This window comes from Aptenodytes patagonicus, chromosome 4 (assembly GCF_965638725.1).
Source record: "Aptenodytes patagonicus chromosome 4, bAptPat1.pri.cur, whole genome shotgun sequence".
Classification (NCBI taxonomy): domain Eukaryota; kingdom Metazoa; phylum Chordata; class Aves; order Sphenisciformes; family Spheniscidae; genus Aptenodytes; species Aptenodytes patagonicus.
The window spans coordinates 59,608,549-59,630,848 of NC_134952.1; the positions used below are offsets into that span (position 1 = coordinate 59,608,549).

Consider the following 22,300-nt stretch of genomic DNA (forward strand, 5'->3'; position numbering starts at 1 on the left):
TTTAAGTAGTTTACTTTAGGAGACAGAAGATACTTAGTGAATTCAGTTTATTCAGTACTAGAGAGATGAGGTTTTTAAAGTGGTAAATTTTTCTTTTAAAAGGAGGGAGAATATGGGGGGGGGAGATGCTGTTAATTTCACATAAGTGGTTTTCCTAATACCATCTTTTTTATTTCTTTAAACAAAAGCATTAATTGGAACTGAGGAAGAAGTCTTTCTCAGAGACTTGGCATTTTATTTTTGGCTAAGACTGAAAGCTATTGTTGCCTAAGTTGACACTAAACTGGCAAATCTATGAACTGAAGCCAGTATTGTTACTTGGATCTAAATTTGTAAGGACATTTGGTTGTCTTAGAATAAAAGTTGAGCATATAGTTTACCTTAAGGGCAGAGTTATACTCTAAAGATTATTTGCACAGGTTTACAGCTGAAAACGTTGCTTAGCTTATTGACATGTGACGTTTAAAGTAGCATGTTGGTGGAAGGGAAGAATAATGGCAAATGATGATGAATGTGTCAAATGGTCATACAATAGACATGATCTTCACCCGCAGGCTCACTGCTTTTTGGCAAAGGGCAGAGCTTTTCTACAGTGGCAGCTAACATTACAAGGAGGAAAGTTTCCAGTGAAGACTATGATTTTGAAAAATTGCTTTTATTGTGTTTTTAGGGAATGAACTGTTTCAGTGACAGATAAGACTGGGCTTAGCTATGGCTGGTATCAGTTTGATTTAGAATTTCATTTTAAGTCATGTTATGAGAGTAGTGCAAACCCGCAGGCACTCAGCTCAACTTACAACTGATTTATATTGAAATTGGGAATTAAAATCTAAAAATCAATCTAAATAATTAAATTAAATCAGTCTAAACAAAGGCAGTGCCTGTACAGCAGGCTATCCTGATTTAAGTATAGCAGTTTGCTAAGGCTTGCTTGCCCACAAAGCTTGCTTTCTTTTAACTAATATTCCATGTAAGTTTCTGGCGACTGGCAGGGAAGGAGAGCCACTTTCTCTGCCTTCTGCATGGAAGGAAGTTCTTTTGGAGAACTTGCTGGATCTGCTGAGGAAGAAAGAGAGAAGTATCAAAATTTGATATTTGATATGGCAGCTGGAAATCCAGCATGTGTTAAAGGATTTTAGATACCTTTGAACAGAACTGATTTCAAGATGTGAATTAGCAAGGACATTCTTCAACCCCAACTAGTGTATGCTCCAAAGAACTTTGCAGGCTTTCCTGTCCTGTTTAGGAGTTGTCATGTCTATAAATTACCCAATTTAACTAAGTATTGGCCATAATGTCTGAAAAAAAAAAAGGATGAAATTTGGTGAAGGGACAGGTGAGAAAGTGCTGCCTAGTCTTCAGTGTTCAGCAGTCATAGTAGTGGTGGGTAGCTGGGACTGGTGTTATACTTTCCATTTCGTCTTTTCTGTGAGCTGCTAATTCTGCTTCTCTGGGATCATGGAAGGGTAATACTACAGTAGTGCACAATAGAAAATAGTTCAGGTGAAATACTTAAATCCACACCCATCAACTTACTCTGTTCTCTTACTATTCTCTGAGTTGTTACCATTGCCTCTGGAAGTGAGGTAACTCCCAAACAAAAATGACAAGGGGTTAAGCTAGTGAGACAGCTGTTGGAGTAAGATGATCTGAAGAATTCTTCAAACGTTGGTTGATAAATACAATATATTCCATGTTTATATAATTGTGTGGTAGCAGTTATAATAACTATACCCGTAGTGTAGTTGTATGCATCTCATTTAAGATATCCCTTAATTCTTCTGTCTGTGGTTTACGCTAGTTATATATAATAGTATCTGATCCTCACAACATACCTGTGAGCTAAGGAAGTACCATCCTTGGAATGCATTTGGGGAACAGATTCAGGAAAATTCTTCCTTAAATTGACTTGAAAATAGCCTTTTCACCCATTCTTTCTTCAAGTGGTATTTATTTCCAAACTGGACTGAATGAAGATACAGTATAGGTGGTAGACCTCTGCTAGATTTAAATCCATCTTTTTATGTTCATAGGAAATCCAGCATCAGGTCATTGGAAAGGGGAGACGGCTTCCCAGTGGGCGAGAGCACTTAGCAGTGCTGTTCCATCAGCAGGGAAGCCCCAGCTGCCCTTGAGGACAGGGCAGGAGCAGAGGGGTCAGTCAAACACAGGAGAGAAGTGGGAGGACGGAGAAACCCTAGGGCAGGATTGAAATCGAATGAACCAGAGGACGAAGGGAATAAACTACTTGGATATTGAGAAATTGCTTGCTATTCTGTTTCAGTATGTAATTTCAGTAAATTCATACTTTAAAAAAAAAAAAGGTGGGGAGTAACTGCTTTAGAATACCAGCATAGGCAGAGCTAGACTGCTCAGTGGTTAATTGAGTGCTGCGAGTAGTTTTATTTCTGAGTCATGCAGTTATACCAGTCCCACACAAAGGGAAACTTTTAGACCATATGTCAAAATCTTCCTTATACAATCTGAATTTTTGAACAGTGACTAAAACCACTCATTGTTAAATTTGTTAAGGGACCTTAGATTAAGGTGTTTTGACTGTGAATTCTTTCAGGACATTGTACTAAAAAGTTGGGTAGAGTTTGAGCTAGTAGGTTTTTACAGGAAAAAAGCAGTGGGCATTCTGTGATTCCTCAGGCATGGTTTGTTTGCAAATATGATTACTGCCTATCTAATTTAGGATTGAATGGAGAGGAAGAAGTTGTTGCTGATGACGTTGGTCATAACAAAATAAAACAGATTTCACAGGAGAAGAGTAAGAAGGAAACTTATTTCAGGGTAGCAAAAGCAGCAACTAGATTTTAAGAATCTTGTCCACCTCAGGCTTTGAAACTTCGTCTCAGTCAAGGGGTGTAGCCACTGCCATGTTCTGGTGTGTACTGCCGCCTCTTTTATTACCCAGCACTTCACTTTCACAGGCAGGTGCTGAGAAAACCTAACCCTTACATAGCATTTTGCTTTGTCAAGATCTGAGTCCTTGTTTCTGTGGCTTGTTCTCTCCTAAAAGAAGACACAGAGATGGCCCTACCTCAGTCTAGTCAATATCCTGCAGGATTTTTTAGCCGGTTTTCTTAGCTGTAGGAAATTAGTCCAAATTCAGAGAGTTGCCTCTCCAAATAAGTGTCTTGACCATCATTAAGTTGTGGAGTATGTTATTTAGTTACCTTTTCTCAGCACAGTGAACAGGACAGACCAGTTCTTGGGTGAGTTGCTCTTCTGGTATGAGGCAGATGGAAATTTTTCTCCTAGCTCTGCTGGTTCGTGTTGGTTTTCCATAGCTGAGAGCAATGAACAAACCTGTCACTTATTTATATGTGTCAGGTTTCTGAGAGGTGGGATGGGTGAGTTTATCAAAATGTGTTTTGTAGAAAATCATTCACAGGAAGAAAACCTTAGTATCCCAGACCAGTGAAGCAGTGACTATTCTCTCAGCCAAGCAGACGCTGCTTCTGTGGCTTAGTGAAGTTATGGTTGTTGCAGGAGGAGTGCGCCAGCCATAGAAGATGTCATCTAAAGCCCATGGCCTGAAGGTAGGAGTATTTACCTGGATGGGGAGCAGAATTTTAGTCCTTGCTTTGACCTGGCTGAAAGCTGGTGGTTAGGTTCATTTCCCGTATTTCTGGCAGATGTGTCCCTTTTCCTGGGGCTGCAGGTGCTTGTTTGCTTGCTTGCTTTCTAAAGCTGATCTTTGTATCCGTGAGGAGACTCACAGGGTAAATTCATACATGAATCCAGAGGTTCTCTTCCTGGCCTGTCATGTGGAAAAATGAATGTGTTCAGGCACACTTTCTAGGTTTTTGGCTTCATCTCAGAATGTCTGTGTTTACAGCAGGCCATTTTCCTGTTACAGCTGCTCTCCTTTTGGCTAACTTCCTTCTTAGCCCAGTAGTTTTGTCACTGACCCAACTTAGGAGAAATGTGTTCATAGCTGACAGGCTTCTGGCTATTTGTGGAGTCGCTTCTTTCCCCCGTAATGTTCTACTTTGTATTGGGTCCTTATGCTGGAGGGGAGCCTGCCTGGCATGTTAGTCCCCTTGTGAATGCAAGGGAACAAACTGCAGTTACGTTACTGGAGAGGTTACTGGGCATTTCTTAGTCTCTGCAGTGTCCTTCATTTTCTGCCTGTCTTGCTTTAGCCTAATTAGCCGCCATGTAGATCAGAGCAGGAGGCCACCAGGAAACGGAACGGTTGCTTCAAAGCCTTGTGCACTGTTGTGGTTTCAAAGGGGTGCAGATGACTGATGCTCTGGATTCTGCTGTCCTACAGCCTGCAGCACAGATTGGGTCCTTAAGGTCCCACATTTGCTGCAAATTGACCTAACCATCGAGCTATCACTTGTACAACTTACTTACCGCCTTTTCTGTTAGCTAATCCAAAGCGGAAACTACAACAGAAGATAATTCTCTAGAGCTGGCGAGTGCCTATAAGCACAACTAGTGAATCTGTCATCACTTGCTGTGTGAGAAGCCAAAGTTGGCCTGGGGCATTGTTCTTTTATGTAACGGAGGGGAAGTGGCTCTGGTCCAGGTGATCCAGAAGCCTGAGGAGCCAGAGCATCCTGTGATGTAGGCCTGATTAGCTGTAAATAACCCTGGCTCAACTGCCCTGTTCTGTGTCTTTGCCCTTTGCTGTCTTTTCGGGGAGGGGGAGGGCGAAGGACGTGTGTTTCCTAGCTACTAGGTTATCTCCTGTGTTTATGTATGGGAGTACCTGTACCGTGATCTGTGCAGAACTGGTTTTGGCGCATGCATGGAATGAAGTATGGAGGGAGAGAGTGGGTTTATGAATGCTTGTACAGAAGCATCTGGATAATTAACTCAGCCATTAGGTAGGAGCATTTAAATCCTTAAAGACATTTTCTGTGGGAAATACAGGGTAATCATCTCCTCAGGCACCCAAGAGACATGGTTAGATACTGACTTCTGCCTTAATTGCACATCAGGAATTTAGGTGTCGTTTTTCAGTCTCACTTGGAATAATTTATTCGGTATGACAAGGATTTAAACCTAGTCTTACTGCCAGGGTAACACCATCATCGCTAGGCCACTTTTACTAGCTCATCTGTCTCCACTGACAAGCTGGTGCAGTACAGTGAGGGCCCAGGTCAGTTTGCTCTTTCAGTGCCACAGGAACAAATGCTGATCAGCAGTGGGGGGCAGGGGCGGACACTGACCCAAGTCACAGAGGGTATTCCAGGATAGCGGGGTTACTCTGTTTCAGGTGCTCTCATGGGAGCATCCTAAGCCTTGCATATTAGTTAACCTTTCCCATAGTTGCTATATGTGAAAGGTCTTTGATCTATGAATGAGCCCAACACATGGTCCTTGCTCACTGTATGTTAACAGCAGAGATGTTATTTTTAGCTCCTGAATTCTTTTTCTCCTTCACTATTAAAACTGAAAGACCTTTCGTCCTTAAGACAGGCAACTGTTCACTACGTAGTGTATTTGGGACAACGTGCTACATAAGGCTAACACCTCTATTGGGAACAATTTTTTTTGCAAAATGGGTGAGTGGCTTTTTAAATAGCCATTAAAAAACCTAAATAAACCTAAATAAAGTAGTTGCATTTTAAAAAGTTTTAAAAAGAACTGTTATCTTTGGAACATGTAATTTAGAGAACTCGCTGCAGTAATCCTTGATTTAGAACAATTACTGCACTAAAGTACTTGCTTTTTTTCCTTTAAAAACAAAAACAAAAAACCCAAAACCAAACCCTAAACCAAAAACCAGACAGGTTTCCAGCAAAGGCTGGGATAATTGACTGGAATGGAAACGTAGCCAAGTCTTGCAAAACTCCAGTATACAGTTGCTATTCTCTCAGAGGTCTTTTCTTCCGCCATCTGAGAGCGTTCCCTTGCCTGGTCAATTGTTTTGCTTTTTTTAATGTAATCACTAGTTGCTAGAAATAAACACTGCAAGGACTAATATGCTGGTTACATTCTTACAATTGGGTTTGTGTGCAGTGCATGCTGGTTTAAGAGGAAGCTGTTTTATAACATTTTTAATTACGAAATTTCTTATGCAACAGAGTTGAAGGGTCAGTTTCTAAACAATCGAATCGCAAAGCTTCCTTAGGCAGTAACTCACCTATGTAATTTCTTGTAGCTCAAGCTTGACTCAGTCCAGTCTCACACCAAACAAGATTCAGGAGCTAGAATACAAGGTATGCTGATGCAATGTACGGTTCATAATATTTCTTTTGCAGTGGTGCTTACAAACCATTGGAATAGTTTATCTATGGCTACAGTGGTTTTTTTCCTTTTGAAGTCTTTTAGTAGAAGTCAGGCAGCTGTGTCTGTTTTCCAAAGCTGTGGAATACCAGTCCCTAAACAAAAGGGGAAAGGTGTCAGAGAAGTTGCTGGTAGTGTTTGGGGCTTGAAAGACTCAAAATGCCTGTGTATTCAGTTTTGAAGCATGCAGAGGAGCTGCTTGCTGTTGCAGGAACGTCTCATGGGGGCACCATTGGCAGTAGGCAGGCCGTGCTGGCTCTCTGGATCTGACACCATGAAACCAGGCCCTCCGCAGCTGATTCTGCAGCCAGCTCCAGTCCCTGACTGCGGGATAATTTATACAGCTATAAGAAATTTAACTAGTCTCCTACCCCTTGTGTGGGCACGGACTGCATCCAGAAAGAAGGGAATCCATATTTCTAATCATCAGCTTAAAACCACTGCTGCGTTCGCTAAGATTTTAGTAGGAAACTGAAGACAGAGGGAGGGATCACAGACCCTGGTACTTCCACTTGGGCCAAATCTAACTGAGAAGCATAAGGGAGCACCGAGCCTGCCCACTCCTTACTCCTGGTATGAAAACAAGACAAGAGACTTCTGCTCTCTTTAGGAAGAAAAGGAAAGTAATCTTCCAAAATGACTTTACTTCAGGTGAGCAAACAGCCGAACAGACACATTGCATTTCCTACAAGGGAAGACTGAGCTGAAAGTCTGCAGCCTTAGAAGTGACTGTGCCTTCCTGGGCTTGCTTCTACCTTTGAGGGATTCTACTCCATCAAGCATGAGTCATTCTAATTTTTTTTTAAGCCAGACAATTGACTTTAGTTTTATTACAAAGCTTTTATTAAAAAACAAATGCTCAGCACATTAACTCAAACTGGAATGACAAAAAAAAAAAATCGGTTGACAGTATTTTTGGCAAAGGCTGTGCCTTACTATTTTAAAAAATGGGTACATCAATGCTCATTTCAACAACTGGCATAAAATCCCACTAACAGGCTAACAAAAACAGATACAAATACAGAACAATTGAAGTAATAATTCAAGTGCTGGGCTTTTTACAAGGAGAAGGGGAATGGGTGAGAAGGAGAACTCACTGCAGTCAGATTTGTTGGATGTATTGCTTATGTTTACAGAGTAGATGATGCAAGACTGACGTGTCTACTGACCAGCTGACTGTTGTTACATTTATTTAGTTCTATAGGACACTGTATTATATAGACTGAGAGGCCACTATTTGTTACAAATAGTTTAACAAAAAAGCCACCTTTTTTCCATACAGGTTTTTCCTCTGGCAGAAAACAAAAAAAAAAGAAAACCCCCTTTTATTTAAAAAGTATTTCAGATTTCTGACGCTTGTTTAAAAGCTCATACCTAGTAAAATATACACCAAAGAAATTACAAACTAAAAGTTAAAATATAAAAGCATTCAAGTTTCTTAAAAAAGCTAAAACCAAAATTGATCCTGTCGCACCATTAAATAAAAAGAAGGTTGAGTGTGTCATCCTGGTCCAGGCAAATTCCATTCCTCGATGTGCTGTATGGGGCAGCTGTGGTCTATGTTAGTCTGTTGGCTGAAGCAGGCAGAGACAGCCACGCTACTTTGTTTGCTGACTCGATACGGACACAGATGAGACGGGGGCTTAAGAGTGCAAGGCAGAGGTGGAGTAAAGACAAAAGCTGCTCTGCTGACCCAGGAGCTCATTTGCTCTATTTATATCGGGGCTGGACCTTGTGATAGTGAGGATTTTGGCAGTGATTGTCTTTATGATTCAGTGTCTCTAGCAGTGACATCAGGGTGAATGACATCCTAGACAGACTCCTTGGGGGTGGTCTGTGTGGATGAAGGACACACCTAGGGTTTAACAAGCTTCCATCTCCAGAAGGGGTCCTGGTGTCGCCGCCTTTGCTTTGCAAGTTGAGAAAGCATTTCTTTTCCCACCTACAGGGAGGGGACAGAGAGAGAGAGAGAATGATAAAGACTGTATGAAGCCTTTTTCTTTTTTTTTTTTTTTTTTTTTTAATCCTTCAGAGAAGCTGGTGATGGGTCACTGTAACTCTGTGACACAACTGCATTAGTGGAATGTGTCCTTTGCAATGTCAAAGTTAAGTGCAGAGTATTGCTATTTGCTCTTGCTTGAAGTTTGCAAGAATATTTATGAAGAGTACTTTGGATTGTAAATAGAAGTCCACACCAACTAGAAAGGTGGGGGTTTAAGCTATTTAGACATTCAACATATTACAGAAGTAATTCCCTTTTGTAGTGGATTTAATTTATCGACAATATTTGACCCAAATATCTCTTACAAAACTAGACATCCTCAGGCTCTAGTACTACAGTAGTTGAGGTCAATTAAACTGTTACTTCAGAGCCTCGAGCTCTACTCCCTGCAGAAACAAAGAAATGCTGTCTTCTGTAAGCAGCTGGGTAGAGGAACGTGGTAGGTGAGGCTTGTGTGAACACTGACCCTACCATGCATCCACACGACTGGGGACGATTCGTTCTGCTCTTCAGTGGGGTAGGGTACATCTTCCAGTTGCATAAGACCCATGGGCCTCTTACCTAGCGGTAAAGTTCACTACGATCTTGGAAGAATTTATGTTCTTATAGCATGTGAAAAGGCCAACAGTGCAAGCCTTACAGGTATTGCTCATCCACAGAGGAACAGTTCTTCATCATTAGGTCTCTGGGTTACATCAGCTGACTTACGCAATTGCTAACTCAACCATCACCCCTGCCCTTCTGACCCAGACAACTGGGTTATAACAGGGACTCCACCCAAAGACTGTCTAATGAGTCAGGCGTTTTTCCACAGATGGACACATGCTCTCCAGTAATGGTCTCAGGATTATTGGTATCTCAAAAAATCTACATTAAATGCTAGGCCTCCCGGTACTACTCAGCTGCCAAACAAGTAGAGGGTTCAATGAGCAGACCTTCTGAGAATGACCAGAATTAGCACAGGAATGCAGTTCAGTGGAGAAGGCGAGTGAATTTTCACCAGAAGAAACACAAAATGCTTAGTCACGCAAAGAAGATACGCTGCCAGCACCTTGAATCACGCAAGACAAGACAGAACAAGTTTATGAAGAAATGGTTTAAACCACAAGTCAAACTTACGTTAGACTAATCATAATAGATAGACTGCTTGAGCCTGTAAGAGCCACAAGCAGAATTAATCAGCAAATATTACAGCAGCAGTATTTAAACCAGGGCCATTTGTAACTGGGCACCCACCTCCCATCTGCTGCAGCTTCCGTGTAAGCCATTACAATGCAAAGCGTTTTGCCTGTACTGGTTTAGTACAGCTCCTGAATAAGGAGTTACACAGGCTAATGTACTCCAGGGTAGAAAGCCTCCAAAACTGACTTTAGTGAGCTCAAGCTGAGGCCCCAAAATCTTACTAAACAAGTTGGCTCCTCATCAGAGGCCACCCACATGACCATTGTTTTAGTAGAAAGGAAAGTTGAGGACACTGAAGAAGTTCAGCTGCAGACTAAGTAAGGTAGAAAGAACAAGCACAAATTTATATCAAACTGTCCCGTATGGCTTTAATTTGAAGGACACTCTCCCCTCACCCAAATACCACCATCCCTGATACATAATGAATAATTTTCACCTGCTGCTGGTAGCCACAAAAGGACATTTAAAGCCAGTGTAGCCTCTTAAACAGCACAGCTGAAAGTCCACTGGCAAACCAGTGGTTTCAACAGAGGTGGTCTGTATTGACTAATTCAGTTCCTATTTCCTCATAAAACCAGCCCAAGACCCAACTAAAAAAAGCCTTCTGAGCTTCCTGCTGCCTTTTTTTTTTTTTTTTTTTTTTTTTTTTATAAAGTAGCACAGTGCCCTGTAACACATGCGGATCAAAGAGCTGCGAAGGGCTCTACCTTTCCAAGGAGCACGAAAGAGAGGCCAAGCAAACAGCAGAGGAACACTGGGGAGAGCACCCTGCAGCTTTATATTTATTTTGTGCCTTTTCATCCCGGATTTTCAAAGGTTTGGTCCAGGTTGCTCTTCCTGGGAAGGTTTTCCTCTCAGTCTTACATGAAAACATTCAGCTTCCTGTTGAGGAATGGCCTTGAGGCGCCAGGCCAGTAGTTCACAGCAGTCTGATACAAGCGCTGTGATTCAGAGCTACTCCCCATTAGCAGCCAGGAATGTCTACTTCACTGAAGGAAATGAAATGCTCTTCTGTTGAGATGGTTCCCTGCCTCCTCCCCCCTTCCCTTACCAGCAAGCTGTCTTTGAAGTCAGGAGGTTAAAATAACGACCACGGCCTTGCTCTGGCCCTCAGCTTTTTCAAACAGCGGCCATTGCTTCTTTCTCAAGCCAAAGGCAGCTTTCGCAGCGTCTGCCTCCTTTCCGTAGCCCCTCTCAGAGCCTAATTATCCCCTGCTCCAATAGAGAGGCTGCAGATACTACTGTAATTCTGCAAGGGGACGGGCACAGTGAAGCCCCAAATATTTTTATTTCTAAGCGAATACTGCAGTACAGCAAATTACACAGTAGCTATCCTGAAAACAGTATCTAGAACCCAGCCTTTCCCCAGCTGCACATTAAGGCTACATGCTGGAAATTGCTTCTACTGCTGATAAACCAAATAATACCTAAAAAATACGAATGATGATGGTGTTGCCTTACAGATACAAAACAGGTCAAATCAGGATTCTTTTCAAGAAACCACAGGCATGTGCTAAGGAGACTGAAGACTTCCCACATCTAAGGCTTCACTGGGGGGCTGTAGCTGAAGTCTCGCCAAGTGAGGCATGCCCTAGCAAAGCCCAATCCACAAGTGAAGTCGGCGCAATCAAAGACTGCAATTACAGCTCCCTGGCTGTGGTTAGGCTTCAAAGAAAGTGCTGCAAGTCACATTTTACATATGTGAAGTCTTGAGCCTGAGCCACAATAGGAGGCACTGTCTGTGCCATTTGCAGTGTACATCTGACTGCAGGAGGAAAGGGGGAAAAAAAAAAAACCCCAAGCACCTCAAGAAGGGAACAGAAATAAAATTCAACAATAATTCAGGGTAAAAAGAAAAGCCTTACTACTGAAGTGATAAAACTGTACTTCAGGAATCACTACAGTAAAACTAAAGCCTTTTAACAAGCCTGGGCTCAACAGCTGAGGGCAAGAGCATCAGAGGGGGATCAGAAGTCCTCCCCATGCTTGGGAATGAGATGGATTGAAGGATGGGTCTGCAAGGGCCTCGTGGTCCTCTAGTCTTTAACACATCTCCATTTTTCTAGAACAAGGGAGAGGATTCTGCAGCTTCATCCAGGTCATGCTAATCGGAAGAGGTTATGGAAGAAAAATCAAGCGTGTCTGGGTCAGTACAGGAGTAAGTACAGAGTAAAAGAGATGGCTAACCCTTCACAGAAAGCAAGAGAAAGTGAAAGTTTTAAACCAGGTGCTTTTTCCTACACCTTTCCCCACCATAGGTTGTTTTCATACAGTTGTAAGAAAAGACAAGACTACATACAATGGCAGTTATATGTATTTTAAAAAGAAAAAAAGAAAAAAAAAGTCAGTCTCCAAACCTGGCTTTTAATCCAGTACTTCAAACAACATGGCAAACTCAGGGACCCGGCAGCTGAAACTGTCATTTTCTTTTGAAGTCCAAAACGAACGTGTTCAACTTACTGCCAGGGTTTATCCAATACTCCAGAAACTTGGGTATGCAAAACCAGGTCATTATTTATCAGAAAGGTTCACGCTGTTTGTGAAGTCCTTTTGTATTTTCTTTAGCAGCAGAGCTGGAGAGAGTTTCAGGCGCAAGCAGATAGATGCCGGCGCTGCAGTCTGCTCCTCTTCCTGCCCAGCTGTGCCATGGTTTGTGGGGTTAGCCTAAACCAGATCCTTGAAATGTTCTGGGCAAACAAAAACAAACACTCCACAACCTTTGTTGTTTCTAAACAAAAAAAACCCAACAAAACAACACCTCCCAACAAAACCCCAGTCATGTTAGTAATCTGATTTGCTGCAGGGTCCCACAAGCTGTTACAGCACATGGATGGAGAGACCTACGGGAGACAGGAAAAAGCCCTCTCTGCAAGAGCTGGATACCAGCAGGCAGCAGAGGAAACCTTTTAAGCTGCCTTTGTTGCCAAAGAAATTACATAAAATTGTACCCTAAAACTGTAACAGATACTGCCATGTTGAAGCTATGTCAGTACTGAGTTTTTCTTGTTGGTTCCCCCCCCCCCCACTACTGTTAGTCTCAGTCCATTGCTGGTAACAGTGAATGGAGACTCCAGTAACAAATTACCCACTAGTGTTTTAGATGCCCTGAAGTAACTACTGCTGAAAATACCTCTCCAGTGACTACAGGTGGAATCCGGAGTCCTAACTTCTGTCCTCTTAGTTTGGCCTAAGCTAGGTGCGTTAAGTGAACAGCAGGAATACCCCTCCCATGAGTCAGAGACCTCTTCCAGAGCAGGTTAGTGTCAGCATAGGAAACGCCCAGGTATTTTAGGGTTCCTGTTTTGTGCAGCTGAAGTCAGTGATGCCAAAGCAGGTGTGGCTCTTATCAAAGGCCCCCACTGTAGGCAGCATGAAACTAGAAGCTCTATCACTGAGCTACAATCTTTAAAATGATCCTACTGGAAGACCCAGGACATGTTTTTCCCATTGGGGATGGGAGGGGAGAGAGGTTCCATGTTTATAATAAAAACTAGATTACCTCTAGACAGCCGTCTAGCAGCTTCTTAAAGAGGAATAGTATACTAAAAGTGATCTGCAAGGGAGGAAGAAATAGACTTGTCCCCTTTTTGTATCTTTATGGCATATAATAAATATTCAGAAGTCTTTTTAAAATTATTTATTTTATAGACTGAGAGCTGTAAAGAAAGATGCATCAGTTCTAGGGGCACTGAAATTACTACTTCAGTTTTCACCTGCTGTAACAGAAAAGACATGAGGTACTGGTAAAGTAGTAAGTGAAAATTCTTTCAAAAGAAAGAAATACATAGGTCAAGTTTCCTTTGTAGGTCATCTTTTCTGCCACAATTAAACATAGGTTAGAATTTACGCTGTACTTTGAAAGACAATCTCAACATTTAAATCTTAATAATAATTTAAATAGTTGCTTTCATGCAACCAAAGGTAAGTCAGATGTAACCTGGATATTTTCTTGAGCTTCATCAACTCTTCTACACACAAGCATCCACGGAGCAACACTACCAGTCTAAGACAGCAGTACACAGAAACCATTACAGAATTCAAATGCATCAACTTCACTTTGATGCAATTAAGTCATCTCAGCAGAAAATCTCTACTGGTCCAAAGTGCACAAGCATCCTGTTGTGTATCTCCAAAGACACACATATGGGAAGAAACCCAACTATTCATCAAAACATAGTGTCACCTAGTGTCAAGGCAAACGCACACACCATAAAACTAATTGTATCTGGTTATTTTGGTAATAATGTTTCAGTTCATGCAATTTCAGGTATTGCTGAGATGAAGGATAGAGGGCTCTCAAAACTCCCAAGTTTAGTTCTTAGTTCTGATGCAACTTAGTATTAATGAGGAAACACGTATCTTTCTTTTGCAAGGAGGAAACAACTTCAGGAATTATGTCTCTCCAGTTAAGCCTCCTTAGTAAGTTCTCTTACCCCCCGATCCTGCTTCTACTGCTGCCTGTGGCAAGCACACTAATTCAGAGAGATGGTTGCTGGTGCCATTTCCCTCAGTTGCATCTAGCCCTGCTCACACGCTACACCCCAGTGCCAATGACACCTTCACTGCACAAATGCTTCCAACATTTGCTCCTACCGCTGGAACTAACAGCAGAAAGCTGGTGTCCTGAAAGGTCGGACTAAAACCCATACTGTCTAACTGGCTGCCAGTCTCACGTTTAACTGGCTAGACAGCGGTGCTTCAGCTGGCCCTGCTGTGAGCCTCCTTCCTTGTACAGCTTTCCAATCTGCACGCTTTCAAAATTGTTTATATGGTACAGTCTTAACAAGCAGGTAAAGGATCAGATTTAAAAGATTACTTGCATAAAAAGTCTTAAAGTAGAGGATTAGGGAACTGACTGGTATGAGAAGGCTCTATTAGCAGTGGCTTTTGCAACATCAAATTTAGGCTTTTTGGGTTTGTTTTGTTGTTTTTGTCTTCAGGATGGCTGGTTTTGCATTCATGTATATCAGAAGACCTCTTCAATCTAATCATAATCTCTCAAAGTCAGAGGCAGACAGAAACAAAACTCAGTGCTAGACTTTGCTAAGCTTTGACAGAATTGCATTTGAATACAAGTCTGTTGAAATTAGAGGACAGATTTCACCCAAGCTTGGTCTCCAGAAACAAATGGGAAAGAGTTTGACAATGTCATAACAACTTGCTTTCTAGCTGTTCAGGAATACAGTATCAATTTCTCATTTTGAAAATTTTCATGTAAATACACTAAAAAATGAAAATGCAATACAGACCTGAGCTGAATGCTAAAATGCTGAGTTTTTCTTCCAATTGGGAATGAAACCACATTTCAAAATCTTATGTTTTCTTTATGAAACAGTTTGTTTCTACAGAGCTTTTCTCATGACCTTAGAATTCTCAATCTGGTGGCGAGTTTACTAAATCCACTAAAATACACCGTTTTCATCCAGAGAAGAATGGTGCGCCAGCCGTCAACTCCCTGTCCCCACCCTATCCCACAGGAAGAGTTAGAACAATAGTCGTCCCACTGTTCCTTCATTCTAGCCCAAGCCGCCTACTGCTAACACCTCAGAATTGAAACCGTAAGGGTTTTTTTTAATTGCTTGTAAATGTGGCTGAGTTCAAACTTCATTAGGCGTCTCTAACTTCACAGCAGCATCTGCAACTTGAGCATCTCTGACAAAATAGGTTCGAGACATTCACCTGCTGAATTATCTACTTTTGCCCTTTGTCAGTGTCAGTTTAAAACAAGAAGTGCTGAAGGTCAGCTTCATAGCTGACCGTGCTACACCCTTTGATTGCAAAATTTTCTTGTTTCTCTAATCCCGTATCTATCCTGATTGTCTAGTTGAAAGTGTTCTGCCGTTTTTTTATTCAGAAAACCTGTGCTTGGCCTCTACCCTGACTTACCCTTATCCCTCCCACAGCCTCTGATTGCACCCAAAATCGCTTTTATACCCTTCCTTCCGTCCCTCCTGCACTTCACAAGGCTCCTCCGCCAGGCTGGTAAAGGAAATTGGGGAACTCGGTCTGCTCTGCTGCGTCTCTCCCAGCAGGTGTCAGTGCCACCTAAACGGGAGGCGGCTTTTCTTCAGGTTTGCTCTTCTGACGTTTTTCTCGATGTCAGAGAGCCTGAAAGAGAGGAGGAAGTTTCCTATCTTTCACCCCGGCAAGATCGATGACATCGGGTCAGAATTAAGTTGCAGGAGGGGATCTGTCTGAGGGCTATATGCCTTGTCTTTGGAAATTTCTATGCCTATCTGAAAAAGGCTGAAGTTACCCAAAGTATTCAATAATATAAATGTTTCAATCCAGCAAATTCTCTTCTGTTCATTCTGTCCCTCTTGCCTATGCTGAAGGCCGCCATTCATAGGCAAAACAGGGAATAGGGAAACATGGGTCACACAGGAAACAATTTTTAGAGCGAATGAGGACATGTCTCCGCACCACCATCACCACACAAATTCTCACACACACTAACTTCTGCGCAAGTCCTCCTGGCTCTGTTTAAAGCTTCTGAGCAGTCAAGGGGTATGGAAAGGGGTGGAGCATTTGTTTCATCTTCAACTACTCCAGAAGCAATTTCAAGAGCACTGGACAAGCCAGGTTAGAAAACATGTGCCTCAGAAAGCAAGGTACCACATCCTCTTTGCATCTCCTTTCTGGGATGCTGGCCAGAAACCCATGGTCAACCGTGGCCACAGTCATCAGACGGTTCTTTTCCACAGTATTCTGGCTGTAGATCGGTCCACTTTGTAGCCTGCTTTCACAGCCTCACTCCATTTTATTTCTAAGTAATAAGGAAAAGATAATCCTGTCATAAATTGTTTGTTACAACACTATCCAAAAGTCACTTCTGCTCCGAAATTTGGCTCTAATTTCCATGTAGGAAGTTTGAAACGTTATAGATAATTCATTGTTTAAAGTTAAACAGTCTTAATCTGATCCTTTTAAGTTCTTCTGATTTGATTGTAAATCAGTATTAGTCAAGTTTTCTCATTTTTGAAAGCTTTGCTAATCTAAATGCTAATTGTCATGGAGTTTTGCAAGCCACAAACACACTTCTCACAGGTTTTCAAATGTCTATTAAGCTTCTCTATCACTCTTTTTAGCCCTTGAAGATATGCCAAAACACGATGTTAAATTATGTAGCTTGTGAGGACTTCCCGATTGCATCCTGCCATATGTCAAACGATGTGCCTTTTATAATTACCGTACATAGCAAGTCATAAGAAGTTAACTATTTCCACGCTGCGGAACAATCAGGAGGCATTTTTGTTAGTACCCTTCTATTTCCTTGCTGATTTAAAAATACTCATGAGATGCTAAAAATCAGCTTTTTTCCTTCCAAATGTCAAATCGGATAGGAAATCGGGAATCTCCACTTCCGACACAGAATTGCTCCCATTTACAAGTCTTCTAGAAGGCTGTGCTTAAAGTAACAAGAAAACACCCACCTTACGGAAAGGCGCGCAACAGATGATCTCTCCGTTGTCCTTAATCTTAGCTTTCCTAACTTCCCCTTCTCTCCTGGCCTCACCCAAACTCATTTTTAGCATTATCAGGTCTTATGCCACTCTCAGTTGATTTCAAAAGGAGAGAATAAATACAAGTTATTTTTTCAACAAATAAAAGTTATTTCAAACATTTTGTTGGGCCATGTCAACTGAAAACAAAATCCTGCTTGGGGATAGTTCCACGACTCTTAAAGAACAGTGACATGCTTTGGAGTACCCCAGGATAATTTCGCAAAGACCGGAGCACCAGGTCACAGTATTCCTAAAGCACTCTAATGTTAAAGTGGTTTACAAATTGGCCATTCAGCAGGCTGGAGATCACAGAACTCGGCTAAATCCTAAGCAGTGGAGCCATAAGAAGCCTGCTGCTGTGTACAGCCCCAGGAAGAGGAGCAACTTAACACTACCACCTTGACTTCACCGCTCAAGTGATGTCCAAGCCAAAAAGCAGGTTAGAGGTCCACCTTAAAAATCAGCTATGTGCTGCAATGTTCATGGACAAAAAAAAAACCCCACACCCAAAACTTTCACAGTATCTTAAATCATTTCTGTTTGCATGTCTCTTCCGTTACTTTGCTCTGAACATCCCACCACACAACCCTCCCACCATTTCATCCTTCTCGCTTACATCACCGTAATTACAGCCCTGGCTGATCTCCTTTGTGCTGATCTCGAGATTCTTTCTTTGGTCTTGCCACCTACTCATTTCTGATTCTTCTCAGATAACAGAACGCTTGTCTCCTTCCCAGACCTCCCACCCTACTTCCCCCTCTTCCTTGCACCATCCATACGAGTAAGAAAGCTAGTGTTTTCCTGTCTTGAAGAGCTCTTTGCGGCACTCACTGAAAGGCATTCCCAAACTTATTATCTCCATCCAGTAAAGACTACAACAGCTCTGCTGTGGGCCTGGTAAGATATTACGCTTGTGGGCAAAACATTCTTTGGATTAGGCTTGCAAAGGGCAAGAGTCTTAACCTTCAGAAGTTTACTTTGAAGTCTGGCTGATTCAGGTTCCCTAAATCATTCTGCGCATTTACTTCCAGCTAGAGCACATCTGTACGTCTCCAGTGGAGAGCATTCACTTGGCACGCAACATTTCGTCAGGCTGCCTACATGCGCATATATGGAGTCAACAGCACACTCCCCCTTCAGTGGAAGAAAATACCTACTGTTCTCGGTGTTATGAATTGCACGAGGACAGAGAGACAGGTATTACCAACAGTTTCCACACCGTTACAGAGCTTAAGGGGAAGGAAGGGAGGAAGGAAGAAAGGAAGGAAGGGGTGTAGAGGTAAAAGGGAAAGAGAGAAAAGCCACACACTCAGAACATTCATCCTCTTCTATTTCAACTCATCCTCTACTATGGAAAATGCAAACAGAGGAACTCCAACAGAAGTAGTTCAGTGTAGGCAAGGCAGTCATCCTTAGATTGTAAGGCATCCAAGAAACCAAATATCCCCCGGTTTTTCACTGTCACTTGAACGTTAGTTGTATTCTGATCCTAATCGAGTGCTCTGCATCAATTCAGATGAAATTATGTGTGTGTTGCTTACTGGTACTGTGTTAACATCAAAGGGAAAAATACTCACAACAATCATGGACCTAGGCAACTTAGCTGAAACATCAATTATAAAACTCAAGGTTAAAGCACTTGCTTTTTTTTTTTTTTTAATAGGTATAATACTTATGGCAGTTACTGTAACTAATGATACTTTACAGCTACATTTGTTGTGTAGGCTACAGAACCCAAATGCTGCAATCCACATCTAAAATCAGCATGACTCAGGCATATTCCAAAGGGCAAGACTGCTTGCCTGAAAAACTTTTGCTTAGCAGGAAGAAAAAAAGAGTACACATTTTGCCTTTTCACTTTACTTCAGCTTTAAAAAAAAAACCCCAAAGTCTTAAACCCAACCGAGTTTAGACTAACCAGCATAACGGCGTTAACTACAGAAGAGGCTTGAATCACGCTGACTGACCGACGACTGACACACTGCACAGAGCAAACTTAACTTGGCTTTCTCTGGCTGAAAGTCCAAGCAGAGCGCAGAGGGCCAACAGGAGGCCGCCTTGCTGACCACTCTGAGTGCCAAGGGCATCACGTGGCCAAACAAGGCAGAGGGAGAGGGGACAAAGAGCCCATTTCTGTTATAATGCATAGGTGAGTTTAGAAAGTGTTATTTTTTTGCATGGTTCCTGGAATTCTCAGGGATGTCCCAAGAGCAGTCTGGGTTAATTAGACAGTGTAGAAGCAACTATTATGTCAAATGAATGCCATTCCTACTAGAAAACGTATCACACTGAGAGAAAGAGAAGGACCAGCCTTCCAACACAAACACTGAGAAATGAGGATCTCACTGTGGTACTGTGTGCACTCAGAAGCAGACTAGATGGTGTTATTGGATATGTGTAGTCACTAGTCATTCCACCTTCAGTGCAGATGATATGATATGAAGAGAGAAGACACACACTGGAAATACAACAACAACAAAAAAACCAACCCGCACCACACATGAAATACCACTGTACAGCTGAGGGAGAAATTCTTGATATAACTGCAATACGGTCCCATTTTCTTAGCAGATGTTTTGTTAGTATACAGGTGAATAAATTTTTAAAAAGTGTACCCAGCCAGCCAGCATCTTGTAGGTGTCAGCACATAAAATGTACTCTGAAGCCAGCGTCTAACCTGCTCTTATGAACTGTGACAGTCTGCTGGCTGGGAGGGTTTGCACTGCTTAATAAACCCATCCCTGTGCTTCACAGGCAGACTTGCAGCGAGTCAGTGAGGTACAGTCAATATGAAAATATTAAGGTTAAGAAGTGAAATGGCGAACACCTAATAGATAGCCGGTATAAAAACCATTAGTAGTCAAAGTAACATTAGCTTTGGGATATGATACGTCTGCAATTTTTGCTAAATTCATATTATTGCATAAAATTTATAAGAAAGCTTATTTTACAATTCAGTTTTATCATCAGGAAAGCTTTAGAGATGTTCTTACCATGCTTCAGATGTAGGCAGCTGTCATTCTGGGGCCTGTACCTGTAGAAGATTGTTTTCCTTTAACAAATTTCTGTTACAGAGTTTTTGCACATTCCAAATAAGTTTGTTTGCTACAATATTACATGGATTTTTTTTGTGTGTTTTTGGTTTTGTTGTTTGGTTTTTTTATGGTTCTTATACCAGCCATTTTTGTTGGGGAAAACAGGGTGTTTCTTTGTATACATTTTACGAGCAAAGAGGAGACCTCACTGATGCTTTTAGCCAACCTACTAGGCAGCTGTTAGTGTACACAGAAATGTAAAATACAGCGATAAAAAATACAGTGGCTACAAAAAGGTCAGTGTAAAGTTTCCAGCGTCCAATAATCCCACACAGTATTTGAGACATAGTTAAGACTAAGGATGATACAACACTGATTGAGGAGAAAAGCAAAGGTAAAGCAGGACAGCGACTGCAGTAATGCATAAGTTCAGCCAAAGATGTCGATGCCGTCAGGACTGCTGCACGGATAGACATAAGGGAAAGGAGACGTGTATTGTGTGCATTTTCACAAGCTTGCATTCACAGTGAAGTATCTTAAAACATCCATTAGAAGCAAGTGTTAGAGAAAAGCACGTAAAAATTAAATAGTGCAAGCCCTGGTTTCTAAAATATACCTGAGGTGAATGGTAAGTAAGAGTCGGTCATGGCCTACCTGATGCTGATTCCTGCAACTTTTCTCTCTTCCTCTTCTTTTTCTTCCCCTGAAAAACAGGAAATTTTACCATACCATTACACGCACAGAACTTTTTTTGTCGCTTCCCCACCTCACAGCATAGAAACGAAAGCCATTTGGACAGTGAGAAAGGAAAAAAAACAATTGTTTTTGGGGTAGCTAAAACCTTTTCTAACCCACTTCGAACTGTTTCAATGGTAACAAGGTTTGCTCTCAGCATCTATGGAGAAATACACACATGAGCAATACACATTTTTATATCCACGTGGAATTACAATTTCTGGCAGTTTTTCAACTGACGCTGGCAGCCACAAGCATCTAAAAGACTTCTCATGCTTAATAATCTGATGACACATATGTTGATATCATAATTTACGGCTCTTACAAGAACTCTTCACACATTCAGATACTTACACTGTCATACATGGCAACAGCAGACAGGGTGTTGAAAGTACCTAGGACGACCATGACTTCTCCCCAGGGTGCAAACCAGCCGACTAAAACTGTTCTGATAACGCTCATACCTTAACAAAAGCCAAGCCTCCTATGGCTATGCCCGGAGAACGCGCTGTGCAATAGGCAAATAGCAGACTGCTGTACAGCGGAGCACCCTTAATGTGACTGAGGTGCAGGACAGAAATGGACGTCTGGCAGCTGTCTGTCTTGGACACCACACTGGCACCAGCATGCCGGCGCAGGGTCATCGTGCCAACCCACACACTCAGCCTTCTCCCGCACCCCCATCTGCGGAAAAGGCCAGAGCTCCCGGATCACACAGTCTTTCAGGAAACAAAAGGTCAGTTTAGACCCACAATTTTAAACCTCAGTCATCTTGCATTGCCCTAATTACCACTTCGATATTCCTCCATATGACTTCTCTTTATTGTCCTGTATTGTCAGTCAAAGCTTTTCTTTTTTGTTTAGAAAAAAAAAAGTCATATCCATTTATATTTTAAAGAAGCCTTCAAGCTGCCAGGACAGGCTCTAACAGATGAGCTCTGGCAAACCTTGGTGCAGTTGCCGTAAGCGGGACTGCAGCCCACTGTCCATCCTTCTGCCCCCCAGCCAGAGGTTACCCCACTCAGCACGGCTGGCAGCCGCCAATGCATGTCCCGGCATAGACCGTGCCACGCACAGTGGCCACAAACTGGAAGGGCTGAGGTGGAGGGACACATCTTTCCATTAGCTAGCTCTGCAAGGCGACGGGATGGACCGCAGTTGATGTGAGAAACCACCTCAAACCACTGCAGTGCTCACTGATGGACAACAAGCAAGGGCTCCAAATACAGGCTACGGTGAAGCTATGGCAGGTGAATTTAAGTAGTCTCCAGTCTGCTCTGAAAGTCTGGGCCTGCCTGACTCAAACTCCTGTCCTTATTTATCCTGAGGCTGGCAACAAGGCTGGGCAATGCCTTCTGAGTGAGCTCCCAAAGATGGGGCTAAGACTAGAAGTTGGAAAGCAGATTTCAAGGGCTCTGGGAAACTCACAGCGATATGCTTTATCACTTAGGCACCAAGGCAATACTTCTTTACAGAGGAAAGTGCATTAGTGCAGATGTTAACATGGAAAAATCATGTGAGGAAAATTATGTTTTATTCTCTACAGCAGGCTGACTTCAAGTGCTGAAACATACTGAAAGCTGATCTGA

At 42.2% G+C, this 22,300-nt stretch overlaps 1 protein-coding gene across 4 annotated transcripts in view; it reads right to left on the reverse strand.

Annotated features, from left to right (window-relative positions):
- Window positions 1–7,072: 7,072 nt before the first annotated feature.
- The window catches only part of LEF1 (lymphoid enhancer binding factor 1), a 71,842-nt gene continuing 56,614 nt past the window's right edge, over window positions 7,073–22,300 (reverse strand). For 2 of the 4 annotated variants that reach the window (XM_076336878.1, XM_076336876.1), the window contains 3 exons: window positions 20,631–20,679; window positions 19,935–19,975; window positions 8,128–8,194 (listed from right to left, as the gene is read on the reverse strand). In XM_076336878.1, coding sequence (XP_076192993.1) covers window positions 19,941–19,975; window positions 20,631–20,679 — 84 coding nt within the window. In that variant the 3' untranslated portion in view covers window positions 8,128–8,194; window positions 19,935–19,940. Of the gene's footprint in view, window positions 8,195–19,934; window positions 19,976–20,630; window positions 20,680–22,300 lie in introns of all 4 variants that reach the window. The other 2 variants (XM_076336877.1, XM_076336875.1) reach the window with 1 other exon arrangement.